The 25,291-nt window shown below is 34.9% G+C and overlaps 2 protein-coding genes and 1 pseudogene across 4 annotated transcripts; all 3 read left to right on the forward strand.

The window, feature by feature from the left end:
• The first annotated feature begins 309 nt into the window (after positions 1-309).
• Positions 310-6,387, forward strand: LOC132170775 (benzoyl-CoA reductase subunit C, putative (DUF630 and DUF632)). 2 transcript variants are annotated; one of them, XM_059581878.2, is made up of 7 exons: positions 310-481; positions 802-911; positions 1,514-2,339; positions 3,569-3,747; positions 4,317-4,540; positions 5,101-5,437; positions 5,663-6,387. In XM_059581878.2, the coding sequence occupies exons 3-7, from the start codon at positions 1,526-1,528 to the stop codon at positions 6,116-6,118; spliced, it is 2,010 nt and encodes a 669-aa protein (XP_059437861.2). In that variant the 5' UTR covers positions 310-481; positions 802-911; positions 1,514-1,525; the 3' UTR covers positions 6,119-6,387. The 2 variants fall into 2 exon arrangements, with proteins under 2 accessions (XP_059437861.2, XP_059437862.2); XM_059581879.2 differs by having other exon boundaries at positions 808-911.
• A 3,979-nt stretch (positions 6,388-10,366) lies between these two features.
• Positions 10,367-14,909, forward strand: LOC132170523 (eukaryotic translation initiation factor 6-2). 2 transcript variants are annotated; one of them, XM_088518804.1, is made up of 8 exons: positions 10,367-10,458; positions 11,097-11,141; positions 11,272-11,368; positions 11,513-11,598; positions 11,725-11,769; positions 12,914-13,044; positions 13,947-14,057; positions 14,145-14,909. In XM_088518804.1, exons 2-8 carry the CDS (start codon positions 11,132-11,134, stop codon positions 14,400-14,402), a joined length of 738 nt encoding a protein of 245 aa, XP_088374930.1. In that variant the 5' UTR covers positions 10,367-10,458; positions 11,097-11,131; the 3' UTR covers positions 14,403-14,909. The 2 variants fall into 2 exon arrangements, with proteins under 2 accessions (XP_088374930.1, XP_088374932.1); XM_088518806.1 differs by having other exon boundaries at positions 10,404-10,470.
• Positions 14,910-23,119: 8,210 nt separating this feature from the next.
• On the forward strand, positions 23,120-23,221 carry LOC148588141 (small nucleolar RNA SNORD90; annotated as a pseudogene).
• The last annotated feature ends 2,070 nt before the right edge of the window (positions 23,222-25,291 follow it).

A 25,291-nucleotide genomic window follows, 5' to 3' on the forward strand; every position in this document is an offset into this window, starting at 1 on the left:
AAGGAGGATTACAGTCCTCTCAAATATAAGATGATCATTATTAAATTTTGATATATTAATGATTTTAAAACAAAAAAAAAAACTCTAATCCTTCTTTTAGCATTACTTATTATTATTATTATTATTATTATTATTTTTTTTTAAGATAAAATTGGAGCAACTACTTTTGAGAAAAAAAAAAAAAAAAAAAAAACAACGGTCCAACACAACCTTCTCTCTGCTCGTGTCTCCGGTCTGGTTTTTGTCCAACCAAAAAAACCTTAACTAACAAGTAAACAAGAAAATATAAGTATAATTTGGTGCTAAAATGCACCTTCTCTGCTTTGGATGCTTCTTTGGTCTTCTTGGGTCTCGAGCTCACTCCTCGCTCTCTCTCTCACTCTCTGTGATCTGTCATGATGTTTTCTATATGTAAAGCATGAAAAGAGTGGGGTTCTTCAGAAGGCTTTTCTTCGTGGAGAAGATTCCCCTTTCTGGATTGGTATGTTCAAACTCAACACAAAAAAGCCATTGTGGTAGTAGTAGTTGCAGTGGGTTTTCTGTATTTTTTATCTCTGACCCTCGCAGTTTCCGTGTCAGAGCCATTGTTTTCCTGTCTTTTTTAATTCTTTCACTAAAAAGTAAACATATGGGAAAACTTCTCTGAGACTGTACTTGGAAACCCAGTTGAATTGAAAAACAAATGAAATTTTTTTAATTTTTTATTGCTGATTTTGTTGCTTTGTGAGCTTTGGAGATTTTGAAACTGGGTGTTTTTGTTTGGTTTTCTTTTTGTCCTGTTTTGAGTCTTTGATTCTGCAGTAGCAGATGTCGTGGGGGTTTTGAAGATCAGTTTGGCTCTCGTATACTTGGGAAAGCAGCGACCATTGATAGCACCAACCATTACGTGATTTTCTTCTGCTGCTTTGTGGGTATGTGAATTTTTGCGAATATTTGGAAATGGCTATTCTTGTTTGCTTATGTTTTGGCCTTATTTGAGGTCATTGAATGACCAGAATTAGCTAGGCATGTATGTAGTGTGCGAACATAGAATTTTTGGGTTTTGAAGACTAATTCAACTTATTAAACCTAAAAACCAATGATAAAAGGAGCCCGTCTGGATAATTATTTATGAACTTTTTTTTCTTTTCCAGATTTGTGGGTTAGTGGATTATGAAAATTCTGGAATTGGGTGCTTTTGTTTATCTATTTTGTTTGGGAATTTTTTTTTTGAACACAAAAGAATTGTGAGTGCATTCAGTACAAGAACTCTAGAATTTTGAAGTGGAGGATTATAAAGAATATCTCCGTATAATATGACGATCATTTGAGCTGGGAACAACCTGAAAGGCTGCTAGACATCATGAATTTGCAAGGAAGTGATATGCATTATAAATTTGCAAGGATGTCCTCTTTGATATACTTAGTGTCTTTTCTGAGGATAGAAGCAAACTAAATTGACCTGTATTTCGTTTATTCTTTGTTATATTCTTCTGTTGAACTAGATATTATAAACTGTCTTTTGCTGTCCCAGATATTGAGGAAAATGGGCTGTGTTGCGTCCACGATTGATAAGGATAAGAGGGTGCAGACTTGCAAGGAGAAGAAGAAGCTAATGAAACAGTTGGTTGGGTTTAGGGAAGAATTCGCAGATGCCCTATTGGCTTATTTGAGAGCACTGAAGAATACCGGAGTAACTCTTCGGCAGTTCACTGAGTCGGAGTCATTGGAGTCGCTGGATCTTGAAAATATCCATTATGGCTTGGCATTGCCTCCCTCTCCACCTCCGCCATTGCCTCCCTCCCCTCCTCCACCGCCTCCTTTTAGCCCTGATTTGAGAAAGTTCAATGAAAATAATCGGAAGGAAGAATTTCCTCAAAAAGAAAGCGTAGAGATTGAAGAGGATGATAATTATATCACATCATCGCCTTCTCCAATCCCGAGCTCATGGTACCACTCTTTGGACCCTTACCCTTTTCTGTCTTCTCCACAGCATCATCACAAGAAGAGTGAAGTTGTGGAACTAGGCGAGGACGAGAAGTGGGCAGAGACTAAGACAGAATTTGAAGAAGAAGATCAGAAAGGGGAAGTTATTGTGAAATTTGCTGTAAATCCACTTCCTCAAAAGCCACAGCCTGTAGAATTGGTTGATGATAATTCATCAACAATGAGCGGGCACACTAAAGACACCGCAGACATGCCTGCGGTAGTATTGAGGGGCAAGAAGACCTTGGAGGGTATTATGAGGGAGTTAGATGATTATTTTCTTAAAGCATCGGCTGGTGGAAAGGAAATAGCTGTTCTTGTGGACATTAATGGAGGGCACACTTTTCTCTCACAGGGTTTCAAAGAAAACAACAGTAAATACTCTCTATTTTCATCTAGCATTTGTCTGATACTTTCCAGTGTTTTCCCTTGATACGTAGTAAGTACTTATGGAGTGGAAGTTTCACGTGATAACACATTGTCTTTTTCATAATGTTGTTCATGATGTTTGTTAAAATCTTTTCACCACTGATCTTATTGTTCTAATTACATGAAAACTTTCCAATGTAGACATCTCTATAAAGGACTCTGTGTAGCTTCTGTTATTGTTTATGCAATATGTTACCTTCCAGCCTTTGTCGAGGCATTTATTATTCCATTATAGTTATTGAAATATGGTTCCTTATGAGTTTGAATGATTTAGGCAGTCAAGCCATCATTAAAGGTTGATTTCTGAAAATATCGTGCTGAAGTGTTTCCATGCTTCACTTGCTACATAATTCTGGACCTTCAATTGTTGGTATTTGGAAGTTAGGCTGAACTGTATTGCTGTCATAGACACTTTCCTTATGTGGGTGGTTATTTTAGGTTCTCCGATCGATAGTTTTCTATTTTTATATTCACAAAACAAAGAGCAGTGCAATGAATGCCATTTACTTATCAAAAAAAAAAAAAAAGAGCAGTGTAAAAATGTGCCATCAGAATTGGTTTTCAAAAACTGTTTTCAGGGAACATAATGTGTATAAATTGTCGAAGGCAAACTAAACCGTTGAAAACATCATGTTTATGGATTGTCTTGTTGTTCTCTACTTCTTTGAATACAGTTTTTATTGACTAATTTCTGAAAACACAGCCAAGAGGCCTCTTTTTTTTGGTCAATCTCATCTTTGTTAGCTTCTTGTTTATTAGAGCATCCGAAAACCATTACAACCTACTTATGGAATTTCAACGTATAATATGTCGGTTTGCAATAGATTTGGTTATGAAATTGCCCCCCCGCCCCGGTCTTTCTTTCATTCTTGTCTCGTATGCAGAAGCATAGCAATAGACCAGGGATTAGTCCCTCATTATTTTCTATGTATTACTTAATTGATTAGATGATCATCAGTATTGTTGTTGTTTCTATTTGGTTCTGAGATCTAAGCATCAATTCCGGTCTACTGACTTGGTGCCTAATATGATCTTTGTGAATAGTTTGCTCTGGAAAACCTTGTTCTGATGTAATTCGTTTCTGCTCAAAGAATCAATTTACGCCTGTTACCCTGTCTGGTGATAATTTTTGTTATCAAGTTCTTGGAATTTATTATTACCTTATCATTTACAGGGAAGAACTCTGCAAAGGTCTTTAGTTCATTGTCATGGAGTTGGTCTTCCAAGTCTCTTCTGGTAACCAAAGAGGCTGTTGATCTTTGTGGCTCTAGTGAACCATGCAGGCCTGGAGCTCATTGCATTACACTTAAAAAACTTTATGCTGCAGAGCAGAAACTTTACAAGGAAGTGAAGGTAAGATCATCATTGAACAACAGTGTGTTAGTAAGAATATGTGTATCCAAGAATCTGCATAATCTGGAAACATTGTAGTGTAAAGTTTGTTGGAGATTTTTTTACGTAATTTGAAAGAGTGTTATGTGGCGTTGTGGTACCCTGGCATGATATGACTTGGAAATTTTCCTTTTTTTAACCTTTCAATTTTTACAAGTTTGTTTGACAATCATGGAACATACAGAAGATAAAACTACAAATCTAAAGGAAATTACCTGTATTCCTGCCATACTGGCATGACTCTTTCTCACAACTGGGAAGCAACATTTTAGTTCTAAGGCATGCTTAGGATATCAGAAAATTATTGTGCGTGATTCTTATATGTATATATCATTATATTACTTGTAGGTGTATATCTGGCTGACAAGAAGCTTGATGCCCTCTTATTCTTTTGTTTAATATATACTTCAGGAAAATTTCAATATGGGGGTCAATATTCAGCAATTCTCAAAGCTTAGTTACACGTCTTGTTAATGAATTGATATGCGATTGTACTTGCTTATGATGGATTTAATCGTCACGTTATGTAGGAGGAAAAAATGACCAAACTAGAGTATGAAAGGAAGTCCTTCTTACTGCAAAAACAGGAGAATGAGAACCATGACTGGACCAAGACTGAGAAAACTCGATTGACTGTTGAGAGTTTGGAGGCTGAAATGATTCGTCTGCAACAATCAATTAGTACGATCTGTTCATCTATGTTGGAGCTCATAGATGAGGAGCTATATCCTCAGCTGGTTATGTTGACTTCTGGGTAAGTGATTGTAGACATCTATCTAATACTACCAGTCTTTTGATAAATATATACATGGTTCTATTGTATTACCTGCCAAAGTAAGGCCCCGTTTGGCAATGGACCAGCCAAAGTTGGAATTTTTTTTCAACTCCCCAACATTCTTACTTTTTGTATTACATCAATCACTTTTTATTACTATTCAAATTAAAAATTCACTACAAAACAAAACTTTTTTACTTTTCCATACAAAAAATTCTAAACTTCTATATACTTTATATCACATCAATCACCTCCAAACCCAAAACCACCTACCCAGTCTATTGCCCAATGGGGCCTATGTTCTCCAGCTTTTCAAAATGAGAAAAGTGGGAAGCCTCAACCCAAATCTAGTTGAATTTATCAAAGAATAGGTTAGCCATCATACCTTCGCCTGCCTTGTGATTAGATTTTCAACAGGCCTTAAATACATTTGGGTGGAAATTTAGTGAAAATATTGATCCCTATGTCTTCCTAGTATGTCATATTGAGATCATGATTTTGGCCCCAAAATTATTTTCTATGCTTGAATTCTTATGCAGCCTAATGCAATTGTGGAAGACAATGTACGAGTGTCATCAAGCTCAGAATCATATCTCCCAGCAGTTGAATCATCTGCATGATAACCCAATCACAGATTTCAGTACAGATTACCATCGCCAGGCAACAGCTCAGCTTGAAACTGAGGTCACTTACTGGTACAACACCTTCAGCAAACTCATAAAGTCTCAAAAGGAGTATGTACAAACCCTCTCCAGGTGGATTCAACTCACTGGCCGCCTTGCAGATGACCATCAACATCAACACAGTGGTTACTTATCTGTAGTCCGCAGCCTATGTGAAGTTTGGCAGCTTTCCCTTGACAGATTACCTGATAAGGTACTTCTGCTGAATCTTGCCTAGGAGGATATTACTGAGTTTACTAATGATCTCAGATTCGAGTGATTATTATGAATACTGTCCATATATATCAAACTTATATACACAGTTTAAGCTCACCACCTTTTTGGTCACAGAATTCTCATGTTGGTGAATCAACCGATTAGTTTGAGTGTTACACGTGTTGTGAAATGAGAAAATGATATCTTTGATGCCCAATTGTAGGTAACCTCAGAGGCCATTAAAGGCCTTTTGTCCGCCATCCACTCTGTTCTCCTGCAACAGGCAGAGGAATACAACCTGCAGAAGAAATCTGATAAACTTGACAAAAGGTTGCAAAAGGAGTTATGCTCACTAGCCGAGATGGAGATAAAACTTGAGGGAAGCTCTCATGCTGCAAATACACTCCCTGATTTGAGCCCTAAGCATCCTATATCAGTGAAGCGTACGAAAACGGAAGCGTTAAAGAAGCAAGTGGACGGCGAGAAGGACAAATATCTGAATGCAGTCCACGTTACAAGGGCCATGACATTAAACAACCTGAAAACAAGCCTCCCCATTGTATTCCAGGCGTTAATGGGATTCTCAAGTGCTTCTGCTCAGGCAATTGAGGAGGCTGTTCACAGCCTTGTCAAACCGGGAGATAGCTGTGATGTTGCTTCACAAAACTCAACGAGTTGAATATTTTTCAGATTACAAGATGAAGTGACAATTAAACAGATCTTGTTCCAGGATTATATTACTTGATTCTGTTGATAAAATCACAGAGCATATATAATTGCTTTCTTGAGGATAAACAGAATGCAATTGCTTGCCTGAGGATACTAGAATTTGATGGTTTCTTGCCGTCGTAATGATGTAATGAATTTTGTGCATGATTTCTGCCCATGCAATGCAAGAGGGCGTTAGTATATTACATGGAAATGAAGTGCCTCTATACATTGCTTTGATTTTCGGAACATTTGAAAAGACATCAGCTTGTTTTCCATTTACCCTTGTAATAAGATTGATGGAATCTTGAGGAATCTGAGACTATGGGGGCAGGATCCACTGTGGTGCTTTCTGAATGAGGATAACAAGTTTTATTTTTGAGTAATGCTAGACATTAGGGTGACATGCGGATGGATATTAACTATTCGGATTCCTTATCTGCACATACGAATACGGATGCGGACGTGGCTAGCAAAAATCACTATTTGCATATGCGGATGTAGATAGTAATTTTAGGGTATGCGGATGCCGTTAATAACCAAATCTGTATACCCTTTATATATATATTCACCAAAATGAAGTTGTTATGAATAAGGTATAGGTTATATACTTATATTTACATCGTTTTCAAAAGTAATATGAAATTAATATATTTTCAAAACATTAGGGCTTAAGAAAATTAGAACAAGTTTAAAACACTAAACCGGTCTAAATTATTTTCAAAATTGTTTAAAGTAGGTCATAATAGAGACCCAAAGAAAGTTAAAAAAAAAAAAAAGAAAAAAGACTAAAATAGGCACAAAAGACCCATTATCTAACATATGAATAACGAATTATAACTGCAATAACTGTGTTGACGTAGTTAATAAAAACATGATAGGGATATCTAAAGGGAATATCCACATTTTGCGAATGAGACTGCGGATATTACAAAAGTAAAATGAAATTAATATATTTTCAAAACATTAGGGCTTAAAATAAATTAAAACAACTTAAAACACTAAAAATTGGCCCAAATTATTTCCAAAATCGTTTAAAATAGGCCCTAATAGAGATTTTTTTTTCAAAAAAAAATCTACAATAGGCACAAAAAGTCCATTATCTAAAAATAAAAGCGGGGAAACTGTAGGATGCCTTTTGTCTAATTCTTAATAGAGGGTTACGATAAAATTGTCGTCCAAACTGGACAAAAAAAAAAAAAATCTTTTACCCCATTATAATAATTGATATATGTCCATGTGATTTTCACTTGCATTTTTAATAATGCATGTAGGAATTACATACGATGTTAATCTTATTAAAAATACATGTAAAAAATCATATTCTCTAAAATCAAATATCAATTTAATAGAATAAATTGAATGAATTTTCTCTAATACAGTTTCAAGGAAAACTTTGTTTTAAGATGTCTGTTAGGTATTAATTTTTACATACCAACCAATAATAAGAGGCTACGTGTAGGGGGGAGCAACACATTTAGAGATTTAAAATAATAAAAATTAATTTATATCCAACACCCCTCTAAATACTAAAATATAAATAAATAATTTAAAAACCTATAAATATTAATACACTGCCTTGGCGCCTTTTTCCTCTCTTAAACCGACATTTTGAGTCCTTATTGTAGAGGAATTAGAAGTTCTCTTCAACCGCCCTATTGAGTGAACCGTCCATTTTGCTGTTGCTATGAAAATAAATTATAAAATTTAAAACAACAATCATGTGTTCAATCATTCAGATCTTATTTTTGCGTAGTTCGTAAAATTTGAATGACCGTTTATAACCATTCATTTTACATGACTTGTTACTACTAAATAGAACAACTTTAATACTGCGATTGTTAGGTGAATGGTACAAATATTCATGATTTTTCTAGGTTTGATGTTAGTGAGATATTGGAGTAAACTAAAGCTTTATGATTATCTAGATACTTAGATTCAAATATACAATGTGTACATGTATTGGTCTATGATGTGTATGTTAATAACTTAATAATATTATAGTATACCTTTTTTTTTTTTTTTAACCTCTATGAGTGTTAGATCTGATAACTGTTAGATTGATTAGATCTAATAAATTTCATCACAGGGGTTCATATTTTTCCCAACCCTAAAACATATTTTTAACCCATCTGCTCGATCTGCAACCCCAAGTCCCCAACCCTTATCAAACTCTGTTGGCGGAAAACCCACACCCGCTGCACATCTCGTTCTCTCTCCCCCTGGACCCCTCCTCGTCGAACTGCCATCGCCGTTAACTTCTTTGCCGAGCTGCGTCGTCGCCGTTAAGTATCATCTCGTTCAGGGTTGGTTGCATCATCGCTGTCTCACCTTGTCTCTTGGCTGTTAAGTGAGCGAAGCGTCTCGCAAGCAAGCTCGGGCTCGGCTCGCATAAGCTCTGCTCGTGCTCGACTCGAATATTAAATGAAGCACTTCGTGAACACAAATCCTAGCTCGAATATTAAACGAAGCAAGCTCGGCTCGACTCGGCTAACTCGTGAGCTCGGCTGGTATATTTTTTATTAAGTAACAAATAACAATATATAATCAACATTACTCATTTACTCAATAATAACAAATATACTATATACCTTTGTTTTTTTTTTTGTTATTTATGTATATGTGTGTATATATATTATATATATAATATACGTATATATTAATATAAAAACATATAAGAAATATATATATATATATATATATATATATATATATATATATATATATTATCATTAATCATTTTATTATATGATATAATCATATAGTACAACCGCACAAGTTATTGTGTCATTTAATACAAATATTATAATTGGATAGTTTATACTTTGGAAATTGGAATCGTATATATCACATAATCATTAATCATTATATAATCATATGGTATATCTGCATAAATTATTGTGTTATTTAATCAATACATTATAATTATGTACTTTATTCTTATAAAACATATATGATGTATCACATGATCTTAGATCTAAGTTAATATTAATATTAATATTAATTGTGAGATAATATGATCATAAAATTTAAGTATGAGTGTACGACCATTAGATCATATGAATTTATTACTTAGAGTTTGAGTATTACTATTAGATTAAATGATTAATAATTAAGTAACTGATGTGTTTCTTATAATTTATACATTATAATTACAATTTACGGTAAGTAAAAACTTAACAATTTGAATTTAAATCATATATCATGAATCGTGATAATGAGAACATATAATATAAGTATATAAGTTATAACAATTAACATTGACCCATTACCCATATAAATTAGATAATGATACAATCATATAACCATATAAGTATATAAATGTTTACATATAAGATACAATATATATTAATATTGACATTATATAATTGACCCGTGTTAAACATTAACATTTTAACATATTAACTAAATAATACTATATGTAATATGATAATAGTGATTAGTGTGTGCGAGTGTGTGACATAAAGCGTTTTACGTTGTAATTTAAAAAATACTTAATCTAAAATAAGAAGAAAAAAAAAATACGCGATTGAAAAAAACACAATTTTTAAAATTGTAATTATTAAAATTGAAATAACAAACTGACCCTAAATAATACTACATAACACAGTTTTTATTCCTAATTTCTAAATTTTGAATTTTTTATTGAATTTAATAATTTACTTGAATTTGAATTTGATCTATGGTATATAAGTGTAATCGTAGCTGTCCAAAATGTTTTGATGATCTAATAACCGTTGGATGATATTAATGGATGGCAACTATCAAACATTTACTAAAAAGAATATATATGGTGTAACAGAGACACCGTAAACTTGCTTTGTTTGATCTAATCTGACGAGTAATATTAAATGTTGAACACGTATATATGATCAATGGATCATATTAAACAAGCACACCAGATATAAGTAGACACAGTCACATGGGATAAGTTTTTGGTAAAACGAATCCAACCGTTAATATTTAAAATTTAATTATTTTTCCAAATCCAACGGTTGGAAATTAGAGAACCCAAATTTAACCTAAATCTATCAGATCTCTCCATTCTCTCGACAGGTCTCTCCATTCTCTCGACTCTCCTCTCACAGACTCTCCATCATCCTCCTCGCCTCCTTTCTCTGTTGCCGCTCCTACCACTCTCCCAGTGCCCCCAACAGCATCCACCACCACCACCGCACACCTCGACGCCTGGCTGAAGCTGAACGGCTCGTGCCCGGTTTCCAGGAACTTGCCGCTGCCAACCCCGCTGTCCACGCCGCTCTCGGAGGACGTTTCAGTCTCGCAGTACGCCGCAGATCGGAGGCGGAGGAGGTGATAAGATTTGTGGGTTTTTCTTTTCTTTTTGGGTTATTTTTTCTCCGTTTCTTCTTGGGTGGTGGGTGGTTTGGGGTTTTGCCGTTTGATGTGTTTGTTTGGTTGCCCAGAAAATATTGGGCGGATTTCTTAAAGTTAGGCTAATTTTATGGTTGGGATCAATTTTGGGTGGGTCGAGATTCCTTGTAAATGTGAGATTCCTTGCCGTTTGATGTGTTTGTTTGGTTGCCCAGAAAATATTGGGCGAATTTCTTAAAGTTAGGCTAATTTTATGGTTGGGACCAATTTTGGTTGGTTGCCCAGAAAATATTGGGCGGATTTCTTAAAGTTAGGCTTAAATTACCAAAAAAAAAAAAAAAAGTAGACGAGCTCGAGCTCGAGCTCGAGCTCGAACAGGGTTCCAACCCTGTCGAGCCGAGCTCGAACAGCAAAGTCAGGCTCGACTCGAGCCTGGCCCAAAAATAAAAGAGCCGAGCCTGGACAGCCAAAGCTCGCCCAAGCTCGGCTCGTTTACACCCCGTCACCTCGTTTCTGGCAACGAGTAACCCATTCAACCTCTTTTAGTTGCAGATAAACAACAATTATTTACGTATTTCCCTCCCTTTTTTTTGTTTTTTGTTTTTTTTTAATTGTAGATAAAGTTGGCAGATATCTGATTTGAAGTTTGATCATGGCGACTAGTAAGTTTTCTGCTATTCATGGAGAAAATTATTGAAATTTCTCTTTGTATTATTTATTAGTTTAGTTATTTACAATTACGAGAGAGAGGATGAATTGAATTGAATAGAATACGTAAATACATAAATACAGGACTTCAGTTTGAGAACTCGTGCGAGGTGGGTGTGTTCTCAAAGCTCACCAATGCTTACTGTTTAGTTGCTATTGGTGGTTCCGAAAATTTCTACAGGTTTCCTGTACTTTCGTTTCTTTTTCTCTTTCTAATTTCTAATTTTTTACTTCTTATTATTATTACTGTTACTCCTCTTTTGATCTATTTATTTATTCGTTGTACAATGAATTCAATGCAAATGCACGTCTTTTGCCTTTACAGTACGTTTGAGTCGGAGTTAGCAGATGCTATCCCTATTGTTAAGACCTCCATTGGCGGTACTCGCATTATTGGACGCCTTTGTGCTGGTACTAATACCCTTTTTCTTGATTTTACTATTTTTCTTTTCTTTTATGGTATTATTTTGCTGTTAGAGAAAGATAGATAGCTGCAGAAAACCTTCATATCACTTTGCTTTCAATTGCCATTTGCAGGAAACAAAAACGGGCTTCTCGTTCCTCACACCACGACTGACCAAGGTTTGTATCATTTTAATTTGTTTCTCATGTTACAAATCATTATCTAAGTTGCACCTGATTATTGGTAATGTTTGCCAATAACTTGGAGTGGGTCATGTATTTGTCTGTTGCTCTTGCTTCTCTTTTCTTCTTCCATGTAAATTCATAGTTTGAAAGTTTGTCATCCTAATTGAGCTAAAGTTGCTTAGTGATCATGATAAATTGAAGTAAAATATTTAAGCTTTTTTTTTTTGCCAAAATATTCTGCAACTTAATATGATGGTTTTTTGATTCTTGTACTTCACTGCTTCTGTTTTATTTGGCTTGAAGATGTGTTATATCATCTTCTAATTTTGTGGAGGAAATGCTATTGGCCTTGATTTAAACTGAAAAAATGCAGTGTGTTTGATGGAGACTATTAAAGTTAAAATTGGATGTTCTATGAAGTTTCTCAGACAGTATAAGGTTTTTCTTGAGAGCAATTCTGTAACTTTGGCTAAAGGGAGGGAAATACATAAGATTATAACTTTAATTTATTCATGTGCACTGGTGATGCTAATAAGAGGATGAAGTGGTATTGGCAATGTGTGAATAGTGTGAACATGGAATGATGAGCTTTGTATAGTTTTTCTTTGTTTTTCTGCTTGAACCATGAAAAAGAAATTTTCATGTGTCATAAACATATGGATCTCAGGTTAAATTATATAGAAACATTTTCTTGTAAATTCATTAACAATGGGAAAGAAACTTGTAACTCATCGTAATAATTACAATAAATGGTGCTGTTCAATTCTCCAATTGTACCTCGGAGACATGAGGATGGTCTCCAACAGTTCATGTCCTTCTTTAAGCTGCATGTATCATATTTAATGATATCTTGGACTCTGCATGAGTGGTCCTTCAATCTCCTAGTATTTGGAATATCTATTGTTATGCTCGACAGTGCCTTAAGTTTTGGGGCCAGCATAATTGATCATTTATCTGTTTATTAAGGAAAAAAAAAAGTAGTGAAAAAAGAAACTTTCTCATTTTTTCTTGATTGCTTATTATAAATTCCATTGGAGGTGTAATTACTACAGATCTCATTGTATTTTTCGATATGCACAAGCAATTTATCTACCGACTGACTTACTGAGGTCTTATTGTTTTGTGGCTATTGCGGCAGAACTTCAGCACTTGAGAAACAGTCTACCGGATCAAGTAGTTGTTCAGCGCATTGATGAGAGGCTTTCTGCTCTGGGAAATTGTATAGCGTGCAACGACCACGTTGCTCTCGCGCATACAGATCTTGATAGGGTATCATTGTCTTATATTTAGAGCTGATAATTTTGTAATTTCTGACTTACAGCCCAATCTGAAAAAGAGGCTTTGTGATTGCATTCATTTCATGAACCTCTCCTCCCCCTCCCCCTTTTCTTGTCTTCATATGTTAATCTCCCTTGCCAAAGTGTTCTTAGAAATTTTGAGCAAGTGACCATAAGTTATCTTTGCATAGACAAACAAACGGAAAATCCAACAGGTTGTAAACCTTAGATACCCTTTGCTTTCCTTTGTTCTGTTTCTGATCAAATTATCTATTGAGAGGTGCTTGATTCTTAAATGACAATTATGGAAAATTTCTCTGAAAAGCATACAGAATAGATAACATCAAGTGTATTGTAAACTGCGATTAGTTTTATTGCTTTCATTGGTTGTTATAAATCCGTCGAAGTTTGAGGAGGTGATGCATAAGGTTCCTTTGTAGAGGCAACTAAAGTAATTGGATAATATGAAAGAATATGCGGAGTTGAACCCTTAGATACATGCTCATTTTTCCTTGAAGATACCCGAAAAGGTACCTTGAGAATTTTAATGGGGCAAGGTTTGTTGTGGAAGTTTAGATCCTCTTAGCAACAATTTGGTATAGAATTGTTTAGCATTCATTTTTGTTGGATGGTTGGATTTGGGTTGTCATATCTTAGAATCTTTTAGCAGGTATATTTTGGTTGTATGATTACCAAGGGTTTAGTAATGTGAGCTAGTAGTGTCTTTTGTTAAGAAGCAAGCAATTCTGGGTATTGTAATTTTCTTTTGAGAAGCACAGCTGATGCACCATTCCTTCCACTGAAATCTTGCTCCTTTTTCAGCTGGCACCATTAACCTTGTCAACTTGGAAGTTGGTAAATTATTCAGAATGAATTTGTTTTATTTTTGCGCAGGAAACTGAGGAGATGATCGCTGACGTACTGGGAGTAGAAGTTTTTAGGCAGACAATTGCTGGTAATATTCTTGTGGGCAGCTACTGTGCTTTCTCTAACAGAGGTGGTTTGGTAAGTAAAAATAAACGGCTCTCCTCGAAATGGTGTTTATTGAGGCATCATCCGCTTACTAGTGTCTTCATCAAACACTTGTTGCAGGTCCATCCCCATACTTCCATTGAAGACTTGGATGAACTTTCAACACTTCTTCAGGTCCCTCTGGTGGCTGGGAGTGTGAACCGTGGTAGTGAAGTGATAGCTGCTGGGATGACAGTGAACGATTGGACAGCATTCTGTGGTTCAGATACCACAGCAACAGAACTCTCTGTCATTGAGAGCGTTTTCAAATTGAGGGAAGCCCAGCCTAGTGCAATCGTGGATGAGATGAGGAAATCATTAATTGACAGCTACGTTTGAGGCTTGAAGCACGTACATGTTAATTTTGACTTGTTTGGCGGTTATAATTTATTCTGTTTTCCTGACGTTTCGATCAAGAAGCATGAATTTTGGAATTCTTTCTTTCAATGGTACGAAAGAATGAATTAATTGTATCTGTTAATCTGACAGACAAACACCTCCTACCTCTGTAAATGCTTGTTTGAATCATCGGATGCTCGCCCAAGTTGGGCAGTTTTGTCGCCTATCGAGAGAGATCATTGCTCATTAGTGATGGGTATTGCTGGCCAGCAGCGTTCACCTGGATGTACCCTAGTGCTAGGCAATGACTTCTACTCAACTCAACTCAACATATTTTTTAGTGTTCATCTCTTAAGTGTTTCTTTTTCTTCTTTTGTTTTTCTTTTAAAAAACAAGTGGATGTGAATGTGCCATATAAACAAAAATGTTTGAAGATTGTGAATGCTGATTATGGATTTTCCATATGTTATGATTTATGATACATGTTTTGATGTGACATGCTGCCAATTTCATTTATCAGATGACCACATGTACTATATGCGATAAATATTTTGTAATTGTAAAATCGACACAAGCTTGTCTTAAGAATTTAACCCTTACAAGAATAATTTACTCACATCACATTGATTGAAGTTGAGTGTTTTAAATACTTTTTATTTTTATTTTTATTTTTTCCAGTGATTGACAAAAAATAGCCAAGAATAATAGCATTAGCCTCCAAGTATTGAACTTGCTTCTGATTCTATAGAAGCTACAACCGTCACAACCTTAAACAACACCACATTTAACTAAACTAGGGATTCATTTTCCGCCATATATGCAACCTTGTCACTTTAACACTCAACAATAGTAAATTGTTTTAAGTATTTCAAAAAAAAAAAAAAAGCGTAAATTTTTTCAAGCGAGTACAAGTTCACAATTGCTCCCATAACAGACGAGAGGTTTCAAACAACAGATGGAAAATGAGTACATGCATGGATCCAAAATTTTCAGGGCATTCAAGTCAAGCCACTCACCTTTTCTATGCCTTCAATAGATGAACTCTTCTGCTTCAAAGTAGCTGAGACAGTTCACCCTGTAGCACCACCTCCAGGAAGAAGTTTTGGATTTTATTTTTTATTTTTTATTTTTATTATGTTCCTTGTTACAGACATGGCATCCTGTAATAGAAATAGACTTCAGAACACATCATTAAGTAGCTGCAAGTTCTTTCCACTTCGTTCAAGAGATCCTTACTGGCACCTCTTAAAAGCTTTTGGATCTTTGCAGTCAACAATGAATGCAAAAAATTCGTCCCCCACCAATTTTCTTCACTTGAAACAGCCCAGCTCCAGTACCAACAACAGACTCATGCCTGGGCTATTCTATCATTGTCTGATTGCACTGATTCCATGCTTGCACAGATAATGGCATGCCAAATCACTAAGACCCTTCTCTGTGATTACTAAGTGTGGTTTGAACATCACTATCTGATCATAATGACCTCCCAATCCTCTTCTCTAACCAGTTCCAGCATTTGTTTGGTTTTCAAGAAGAATGATGCGTGGGTTGACAATCTGCTACTACATCTTTGTTAATCATAACTCCATTAACAACTCTTGAATCAGTGGCGGAGCCAAATAATTGTTATTGTAGGGGCCCAACTAAAAATATGATAAACATAATTTGAAATAAAAATTGAGTAATTTATCACACAATATATGTATCACAAGAAAAGATATCTGTACAATTTCATAGATATGTGCTAAAATTAATATATTAGAAATGTAATATGTCGGCACTAGTACAAAAAGAGAAATACAAAAAGCGTCTAGAACTACAATTTTTAGTCTCTTAGAAAAACAAAATCATTAAGTATCGAATCTAAATTGAAGCTTTCAACAATTTCCTTTTCAATATAGATAACTAAACTGTTGCAATAAAATCATCTTCCATTTTGTTGCGAAGTCTTGTTTTAACAATTTTCATAGCTAAAAATGCTTATTCGGTAGTCGCTGTAGACACGGTAAGAGTAAAAAAAATACAAATCAATCTATCAATAAGATAGTATGCCTTTGATTTTTTTTGTCTTTGCTAATCCTTGACATAATTCTACATTGAAAAACAAATTTTGTAGTGTCGGATCATTAAGTACATCAAATTCAAAATACCTCAACTGATTTCTCAAATTAATTTTCTCCTGCTCAGAAAAATCAAAAGGATAATACTTCTCCGTAAGACTACATATATCGCCAATTTTAATGGATTTATAAGCATTCTTTGGATTCAAAGTTGAGCTAACTGTCAAAAGTTTCATGGTCTTTTCACCAAACCTACTATCAAGTTCTTGCAATTGAAAGTCTATAGTAGTATTGAATATGTCAAAATGATAATGATGCTCTACTATAATGTGATTCCTTTGATTATGACCTCGGCCTTCAATATAATGAGCACTCAAATCTGGAATGTCAAGTTTCTTGGAGAAAGAGATGACGTTTTCAAGCAAATTATCCAAATTATCATCTCTTAACTTTTGGAAAAGTTCTTTTGTAATAGAAACTAAATGAATAGCATTCAAAATGTCTTGATATTTTTGTTGCAAAGCTTGACAAAGAACATCAGTAATGCTCATGATTTCCTTCATTAAATATAAAATAAGGGTTAAATTCACTTTACTCCCCTGAAGTTTCAGGAGTTTTTCAATTCGACCCACAATGTTTAAAAATTGGCAATGTATCCCTCTAATGTTTCAAAAATTTTTAATTTGGACCATCCGTTACTAATTTTCTTCTAATTAGACGGAAATCATCCCACGTGCGTCTCATGTGAGATTTTGATGCCCTCTATTCCAATTTTGTCATCAATAAAACCTATGAAATTACATAGTTACCTTCATTAAAACCTATGAAATTGAGGATAAGTACATAATTTCATAGGTTTTATAATGAGAGCAAAATTAGAATAGAGGGCATCAAAATCCCACGCGAAACGTTCGTGGGATGATTTCTGTCTAATTAGACGAAAATTAGTAACAGAGAGTTTGAATTGACAAATTTTAAAACATTAGGGGGGTACATTGCCAATTTTTAAACATTGTGGTTCGAATTAAAAAACTCCTGAAATTTCAGGAGGTAAAGTGAATTTTTGCCATAAAATAAATATGAATTCAAAGGATATATGCATTTTATAAGCATCATTTGCATCTCTTTATTGAGAGTAAGCGCTTCATTCTCTTCTAATATTTTCAAGCACTTTACAAGTAGCATCAAACATCCTTATTAGGCTACAAATAGAATTAAAATGAGAAACCCAATGAGAATCACCAACTAGCTTCAAAGTGCCAATTTGGTTAACCCTTTTTCCAGTTTTAAGTTCACCAATAGGTCCAATATATGCAATTTGTGTTGCATGAGAAGCTTGTAACTAGTTCATCATGACGTTTACATGAACCGTCAACCACATTGATAATGAAATTCAAATTTGTGAAGAACTCATGAACAAAAATCACTGTAATACTTGGATAAAACACTAGTTTTAAAAGGCTAACAAATTATTACAAGGCAACATAAAACATAGTTTTATAACCCCAAAACCTAAACCCCTTATGAGTAGTCCAACTCCTTCAGCTCTTTTAAGCAAAACCCAAGACACTCACTCTCTGACCAAACGTACGCTAGGGGGACCACCCGAATGTATGCTCTTGACCTAAGTGCGAGCGTACGCTAGGGGGACCACCACGAGCGTTCATTGACCAGTTTTTGAACCATTAGGTAATACGCAAACGTACGCTTGAACCCTTTTATCCATTGTGTAATAGTATACGAATGTTTGCCCCTATAGTATTCGAACGTTTGCTCACAACTCTAAAGAGTAATTTTAACTCATTCTCCACATTTTCAGAAGAGAGCACGCCCCAAGCCCTTATATAAATCCTTCCCTTCGACCCTCAGCCCCTTCTCACACCAAGAAACCCTAACCCTAGAGTGAGGAGTGATTTTGAAGAGAACATACGCTCTTGACCTTTACCTTTGCCTTCATGTTGTTATTACTGTTTTTTTAGTATTACAAGTTTTAAAGATGTTTTGACAAATTCTTGCACCAATTTGATTTCTTTAAAGTTTGCATGTTAGCATGTTTTGTACTTTGCATGTGTCCATTAGAAGTCTAGAATAAGATGTACCATACCCTAAAAGCATAGAACCATGTTTAGAGCTTCTAGCCGAGAGTTTTCACTCTCTGGCCGAACGGTAGCCCACGGGCCCAAGCGTTCGCCTAAAGAGCACAACACACGCCCAGAAACCCGAATGCGCAGGCTTAAGGTTTCGTCGACCCCCTTTCTAACGATAGAACTTATTGTGTCTTTCGGAGAGCTCTCTAGTACTGCATATAACGATGTGTCGTATTTTGTTATAGTAAGGATTTGTGATGTTAGAAGACTCAAGCGAGCGCACGAGGTAAGTAAACACTTACGACTGTTTTCCTTCAAAACGTGCGATATATCAGCTGACTGAACATGCATATGATATGAGCATGCCTATATTTTTGTATAACATGGTAACTGTCTTAATAACTGGTTGATAAGATGCATCGTATGACATGGTACACCAGTACGTTCGGTATAATGGCTATGTGCTTACTATATAAACTTGATTCTATGGTCAAATGTGTGTGTGTGGATGTGATATATGAGCCTTTGATACAATGGTTATTTCATAATCGACGCAGCCTTAACTAGCAGGTCACTATAGGACGTACATTATTAGTAACGTGGGCTACCCAAGGTCGGACTTGATCGGGCTACTAGTGTTATGGACAGTAGCGTACAATGGTCGGGGTATCGGCATTATATTACAGGCCCCTCGGGACAGAGCCAACCCTACTGAGAATGGGTAATATCTCGGGTAGATCATATATGATAATTATGACGTAATAAAGCATTAGTTTTCTTCATTAAAACACTTAGGCAATTGCTGCTAGTAGTACACCTCTTTCTTTCAACAAAACAATATTTTTATGGTATATTAATAGAGACAACACCTCTCTCAAATCTTTGTCAAACTGCATGTTTTTTTTTTTTTTTGCACAATAATAACTAGCTCATGTCGTACCCAATTGTAAGATTTACTTGCTAAGTCTTTAGACTTATGTTGTTATTATATCTTGTAGGAAACCTCTTCCGGGTAAGAGAGGGGTGACAAGGTTCGTACTACAGAATTGTTTAAGATAGAGATTTTCACATTGTTACCAGATTTGATCAACTTATTATTTCAACTAGTTGCTTCGTGTCTGAATTTTGAGGATAATATATGCTTCTTTTATGGTTATTAGAATACTCAAATTTATCTCGCATTCCTATACATTAACTCTGATAATGTTTAGTGGGGCAGTTTCCCAGTTAACTACCAGTTAGCTATATTAGGGTAATTGTCAGTAACCCTACTAGACTGGTCAAGGCCAGATTTGGGGGCGTTACAACCGCATCTCTAGATGTAACAACTAATTGATGAGTGCCAAATATTGTATATTTGGGACCCTTAACTTGTATTTGTTAAACCCTTAGCTTTGTTATTTTTTGATGTTTTTAGGTAGTTTTGGTGTTTTGCAGATTATTGAGAGAAAATTGTGGGTCTTTGGTGTGGAGATTACGAAGAAATTGAAGAAGTGCATCTCTGGAAGTGCGCTCGAGCGTAGGGAGACCGCGATCGAGCACACTCGTGCAATCACCCAGAGCCCTGACGCATGCTCGAGTACACTCGAGCACACCTAGTGTGCGATCCAGCGCACCCGCGCTGATCTGGCAGCGCCAAAGCCCTAGTTTTTTATATTTATAGCATTCTTTACTTTTGTAACACACATTGGGAGGCGCCGTTTAGAGCAAAAAGTCGACCTATTGTTGTTCTTGAGCCCTTGCTTCGTTTTTCTTTGTAAGTTTTAGGATTTTTATGATTTCAATTCATATAACTATGAGTTTTGTGATCATGAGAGGCTAAAAACCTTCAATTAAGGTTGAAGATGATAAACAATCATGTTCTTGTCGTTTTATGTATACAATTCGATGTTTAATCAAATTGTTGTTCAAATTCAATTCAATTGCTTGATTAATTTCATTTGATTGAATGTTGTATCTTTTATTCATGCAAAGTTTTATATTCGTTGTGTTTCATCCCATCGAATGATTTGATTGAGACTTATATCCATTGTGATTCGTATATCAAATAGATACAATGGAGGATTTGATCCCAATTAGATATTCGTTGTGATTCATTTAACGGTTGAATTCATCGAATGATTTAATATGCATGTTTATGAATTTTGAACAATGTATAAAGCTTATTGTTTGTCGGTTGTAAGCATAAAATGCAAGAATATGTTGTTTGATTTGGTGAGGTGGATTCGGAAAACCTTAGTGTTTTTCTATTAATTGTTTTTAATCATTTCAATTAGTTTATTTTATTTTACATGACACAATTTGAAATTGCGGAACTAGGTTAAAATAGAGTTAGTTTAAATAGAAAATTAATTTTTGCAACACAACTCCATGTGGTTCGACCTCGCACTTGCACATGCTTTACTACACACGACTTGTGTGCTTGTGAGTTAATATAATTTGCACATCACTAGTGCTAATTGTAATCGATGTGCAAAACAATGAACATAGTATGCGCAAGGACATTCATTAAGAAATAATGCTTGCAATTCTTTCCATTCACCACACATATCCTTGTCCACGAATATTTTGAATATCAAGGCGATAATGAGACAGAATAGCACATATTCTATTCCTTAGAGTCAATGCCGATGTATCTTTAACATTAACAAGATCAAAGAAGTGTTCTTGTATTTGTCAACAAATCTCAAAACAATAGCCATTTGCTCTCTCTTAGACTCATCCCGTGCCTCATCAAATAATGCAAAATTTAGAGTCTCCAATATCTTCATGAATTTTATCTCGCACTTTATTTGCAATAACTTGTAAAATCTCATTTTGAATTGTATGCGAATTATACTTTGCATATTTTGGAGTATTTTCCAAAAAAACATGCAACTATATCATTATATGATGCCAAAATGTTAATAATCTCAAGAATCTCTATTTTTTGAATCAAGAGTCTCATCATGACCTCTAAAAGCACATCCTTGAAATGCACGCCACCAAACAACATCAATAGAAGTTACTTACTCGATTATTTAGAATTTATTTGGTATTTTGTGCATTCAATACTTTATTGATATGCCATGATTGATTTCGTAAATCCTCACAAGATTTCACAGCATATTATGAGGTCAACAAGCATCCTCCCTAATATGAGTCAAAAAGGCACAATTCTTTCCATTATGAACCCTTTTCCAATTTTTAAATCTTTTGATAGTAAATACATCCCATCTAGGACATCCAACTGCTTTCATAGTAAAAAGATAACTTGGTAGACAATATGCAGCATCTTTAGAACGAGAATACTCAAACCATGTTGAAAATTGTGTGAACCAAGTGGCTTGAAAGCCACGATGATGCTTTTTTGGTCCAGCAAGTGGATAATTTGACAAAATAATTTGATATAGACCATTTTTCAAATAAGTCCATCTTATTTCATCACGTTGATTGACTAGATAGTCCCACATTGGAGGACGTAATCTTGGATCTTGTTCTATAGAAAAAACATCAACTTCTTTAACATTAAGTGTGAAAAATTTAAAATGAATCTCTTGGGTTTTTGCAATTAGAGATTCAGAAGGATGTTCTTCATCTTCAACCTTTGGAGACTTAAGATGACGCTCGTTGATATTTGAAGTTTCAACATTAAAATCTAACTGTTATTACTTTATGAAATACTAGCTTCTTTTTTTTTGAAGAATGAATCGATTTTCATAAACTTTGACATGATTCATGAACCTAAATTTTTCAAGTTAAATTTCAACCCCATAAGAGTTAATCAAAATTTATCAACAACAACCTAAGCAATCATATATACATAATAGTTTGAATATAAACAATCATATATGGCTTAAATGCTCAATTTTTTTTTTTTTCTATATTTATGAACACTTTATTTTTTATTTTGGAAAAAACAAGGTCGCAAAAGAGCTAAATACTATAAAAGAGAAGAAAAACAAATACCAGTAAAAACGCCACCTAGTATTGCCTCTCTGTGAAGCTTCGTCGAAATCTCAATAAGAGTATGAACTAACGGGCAACCTGTGTTAGAGACAACAATTAGACCTCCAACTATATTTAAAATTTTCAATTTTTTTTTTTTTTTTTTTTTTTTTTTTTTTTTTAAGAACATATTAAAAAGGCCAAATTAGCTAATTTATTGTGCAACACATTAGTAACTCAAAATAATTTTAGAGCAAAAAAAATTGAAGAAACAAAATAATTAAAAAATTATCTTATAATGCAAAAAATAGAAGCGAAGAACCTATTCATAGTATAAAAAATAAAAATAAAAAATTCAATCTAAGGCTCCGTTTACTTCAACGTAAAATGGTTTCATTCGTAAAATATTTTCAAGAAAGTATTTAGCTATTTCTAATTCTAATTCGTAAAATACCAGTCCCGCCGGGGTCCCGGGCAAGTCCCGGTTAAGTTCCGGCGGGGTCCCGAGCAGGTCCCGGGCAAGTCCCGGTCAGGTCCCAGGCGGGTCCTGGTCAAGTCCCGATCAGGTCCGGTCAAGTCCCGGTGAGGTTCTGGGCGGGTCTTGGCAAGGTCCATTGATTTAAGAATGAGATGCTTATAGTCGGAAAAAGTTTTTGACGTGTCAACCTAACACGTCAAAAACTTTTGACGTGTTAAATTAACACGTCAAAAGTTTTTGACGTGTTAGGTTGATACGTCAAAAACTTTTGACGTGTTAAAATGCAGCACGTCAATAATATTTTTTTTGACGTGTCTACTTAGACACGTCAAAATGTTTTGACGTGGCAAAAATTAGTTACTGTTTGCCACGTCAAAAAATCTCCTTTTTTTTTGTAGTGCCTAGTCCACCAATCCCAACTATGGGAATGACAGAAATGTTCTCTTCTACTTTGGAATCCAATAACAACTCTTTAACTGCCTTCTTTTCACCCTCTCTCCCAATGACTTGTTCCTCATGAACAAAAGAGTGCGTGTCTTCTCTTTTCCTATGCTCAAACTCATGTGTCACTATAAGGTTCTCAGTGAAGCCAAATTTGATCTTATCATATGCAATTTCATCCAGTCTCGCTCTAACTGCCTTGATCATATGACTCATTTTAAGGCCATATACAAGTTGGTTTGATTTGGAAAAGAAGATGCGCACCTGTAAACCACCCATTTGAATCCGATCATATATATTGTGATATTTTTAGAATTTCTGTACCATTGAATAGTTGGGTTTAACATTATAATGAACAAATTGCATGTTGTTGTGAATTTATTCTTTGGAAATGTTGTTGAGGAATTTTAAACTACTCTGGCTTGTGTTGTGATAAATATTTTTATCCAGGTCTGGGATTAATGCTTGAGTCATCTTCTTGTGTTGTGATATATCATATATATACGCACGCGCACACACACACACATATTTATATATATATGAATTTACCTCTTTTGTCATCTTCTTGTCCTGCGTCATCACTTGCCTTTGTAGAAGTTGAGTGGAGAAGTCATCCAACAAGTCGTTGGCGTCGTACATGGCATCCTTGAACTTTCGAAGCCAATCTTTGACAGCAAAGTTCTGGGTCTGCTGCTCCTCCGCATCTAAAAGCACGGCTTGGATGGTGGAAACCGTGTTCCGGAGCTTTTGAAGCTCATCTTTGAAACCTCGAAGCAGTCTAATCTCTTGGGGAACAAGAGAGCCCAAACTCTGAATGATTCCCTCAGCAGTGTGGAAGAGAACTCCTTTTGCCATTTCTTGTTGGTAAAAAAATCGAGTACTGAATGCTAAAATTAAGTAAAAGCTGCTGTACGTGATCGAATTCAGCGAGAGAGATCGAGGTGTTAGAGCATAGAATTAAGGAAGATGTACGTGTATGTTTGTTGTGAAGCGGATGGACATGCTCAATTGCTTTAAAAAGAACCAACATGCAAATAAAAAAGTCCAAAAAATAATAATAATAATAATAGTATGGAGTGGAGATTGAGAGAGCCACTGAGTTTGAATACAAGATGATAATTAATGTATTATAAAGTTTGAATTATTGTGCGAATGCAAATTAAATATATATGGTACGTGTCCTCATCAATGTCTAAGAATACAGACAGGCATTGTAGGCGTTGATCGTGATGCATAAGAATCCACAGCAAAAATTGGTGTAACGTCAAGTGTCGGGGAGTTGCTTTCTTCACCCAATTTACATAATTTGTTTTTATTTCCTTTGCCGGCCTTCACCCACCCACTTAATTACAATATTCATTTGGTTTCTATCAATCTATGGTTGTCTATATATAGTGATTAGTGATTGATATTCATACTGCGTCGTTAACTTGAAATTTTCACTACAAAAATTTAAAGAATTTGTGACTGCCCATTAATGACCTTTTTGGGCTAAAAAACGTTATTAATAAGTTAGTGACATTTTTGAAATGGCAAAAGGTTGGTAGACTAGAAACAGGATAGTGACATTTTTACTGTTCACACGTCACTACTTTTTAAAAAATTAAAAAATATATATATATTTTCTTCCGTTGGATCTAGGTTTTTGCTTCCGTTTGTGGATTGAGATCTCCTCTAATTACTTAAAATTAGAGAATCTCATGTTATGAAATCGTGGTCATTCACACGTCACTACTTTTTTAAAAATTATAAAAAAAAAAAAATTTATATATATATATATATATATAACAAAAATGTTAGGCTTACAAACAAATTTTACGAAAAAACTTTTAGAAACTGATGTGGCACAATATAATTGAGTTTCTCAAAATTTGAACTTATTTAATTTTCAATCAT

This window comes from Corylus avellana, chromosome 1 (genome assembly GCF_965113065.1).
Source record: "Corylus avellana chromosome 1, dhCorAvel1.hap1.2, whole genome shotgun sequence".
Classification (NCBI taxonomy): domain Eukaryota; kingdom Viridiplantae; phylum Streptophyta; class Magnoliopsida; order Fagales; family Betulaceae; genus Corylus; species Corylus avellana.

Bases quoted from the DNA above. Each gene is read 5' to 3' on its own strand.
- LOC132170775 (XM_059581878.2), top strand. From the start codon at position 1,526: ATGGGCTGTGTTGCGTCCACGATTGATAAGGATAAGAGGGTGCAGACT. The intron at 4,541-5,100 runs GTAAGTGATTGT...ATTCTTATGCAG, and splicing joins CTGGTTATGTTGACTTCTGG to CCTAATGCAATTGTGGAAGA. The intron at 5,438-5,662 runs GTACTTCTGCTG...GCCCAATTGTAG, and splicing joins TTGACAGATTACCTGATAAG to GTAACCTCAGAGGCCATTAA.
- LOC132170523 (XM_088518804.1), top strand. The intron at 11,369-11,512 runs GTTTCCTGTACT...TTGCCTTTACAG, and splicing joins GGTTCCGAAAATTTCTACAG to TACGTTTGAGTCGGAGTTAG. The intron at 14,058-14,144 runs GTAAGTAAAAAT...CACTTGTTGCAG, and splicing joins TCTCTAACAGAGGTGGTTTG to GTCCATCCCCATACTTCCAT.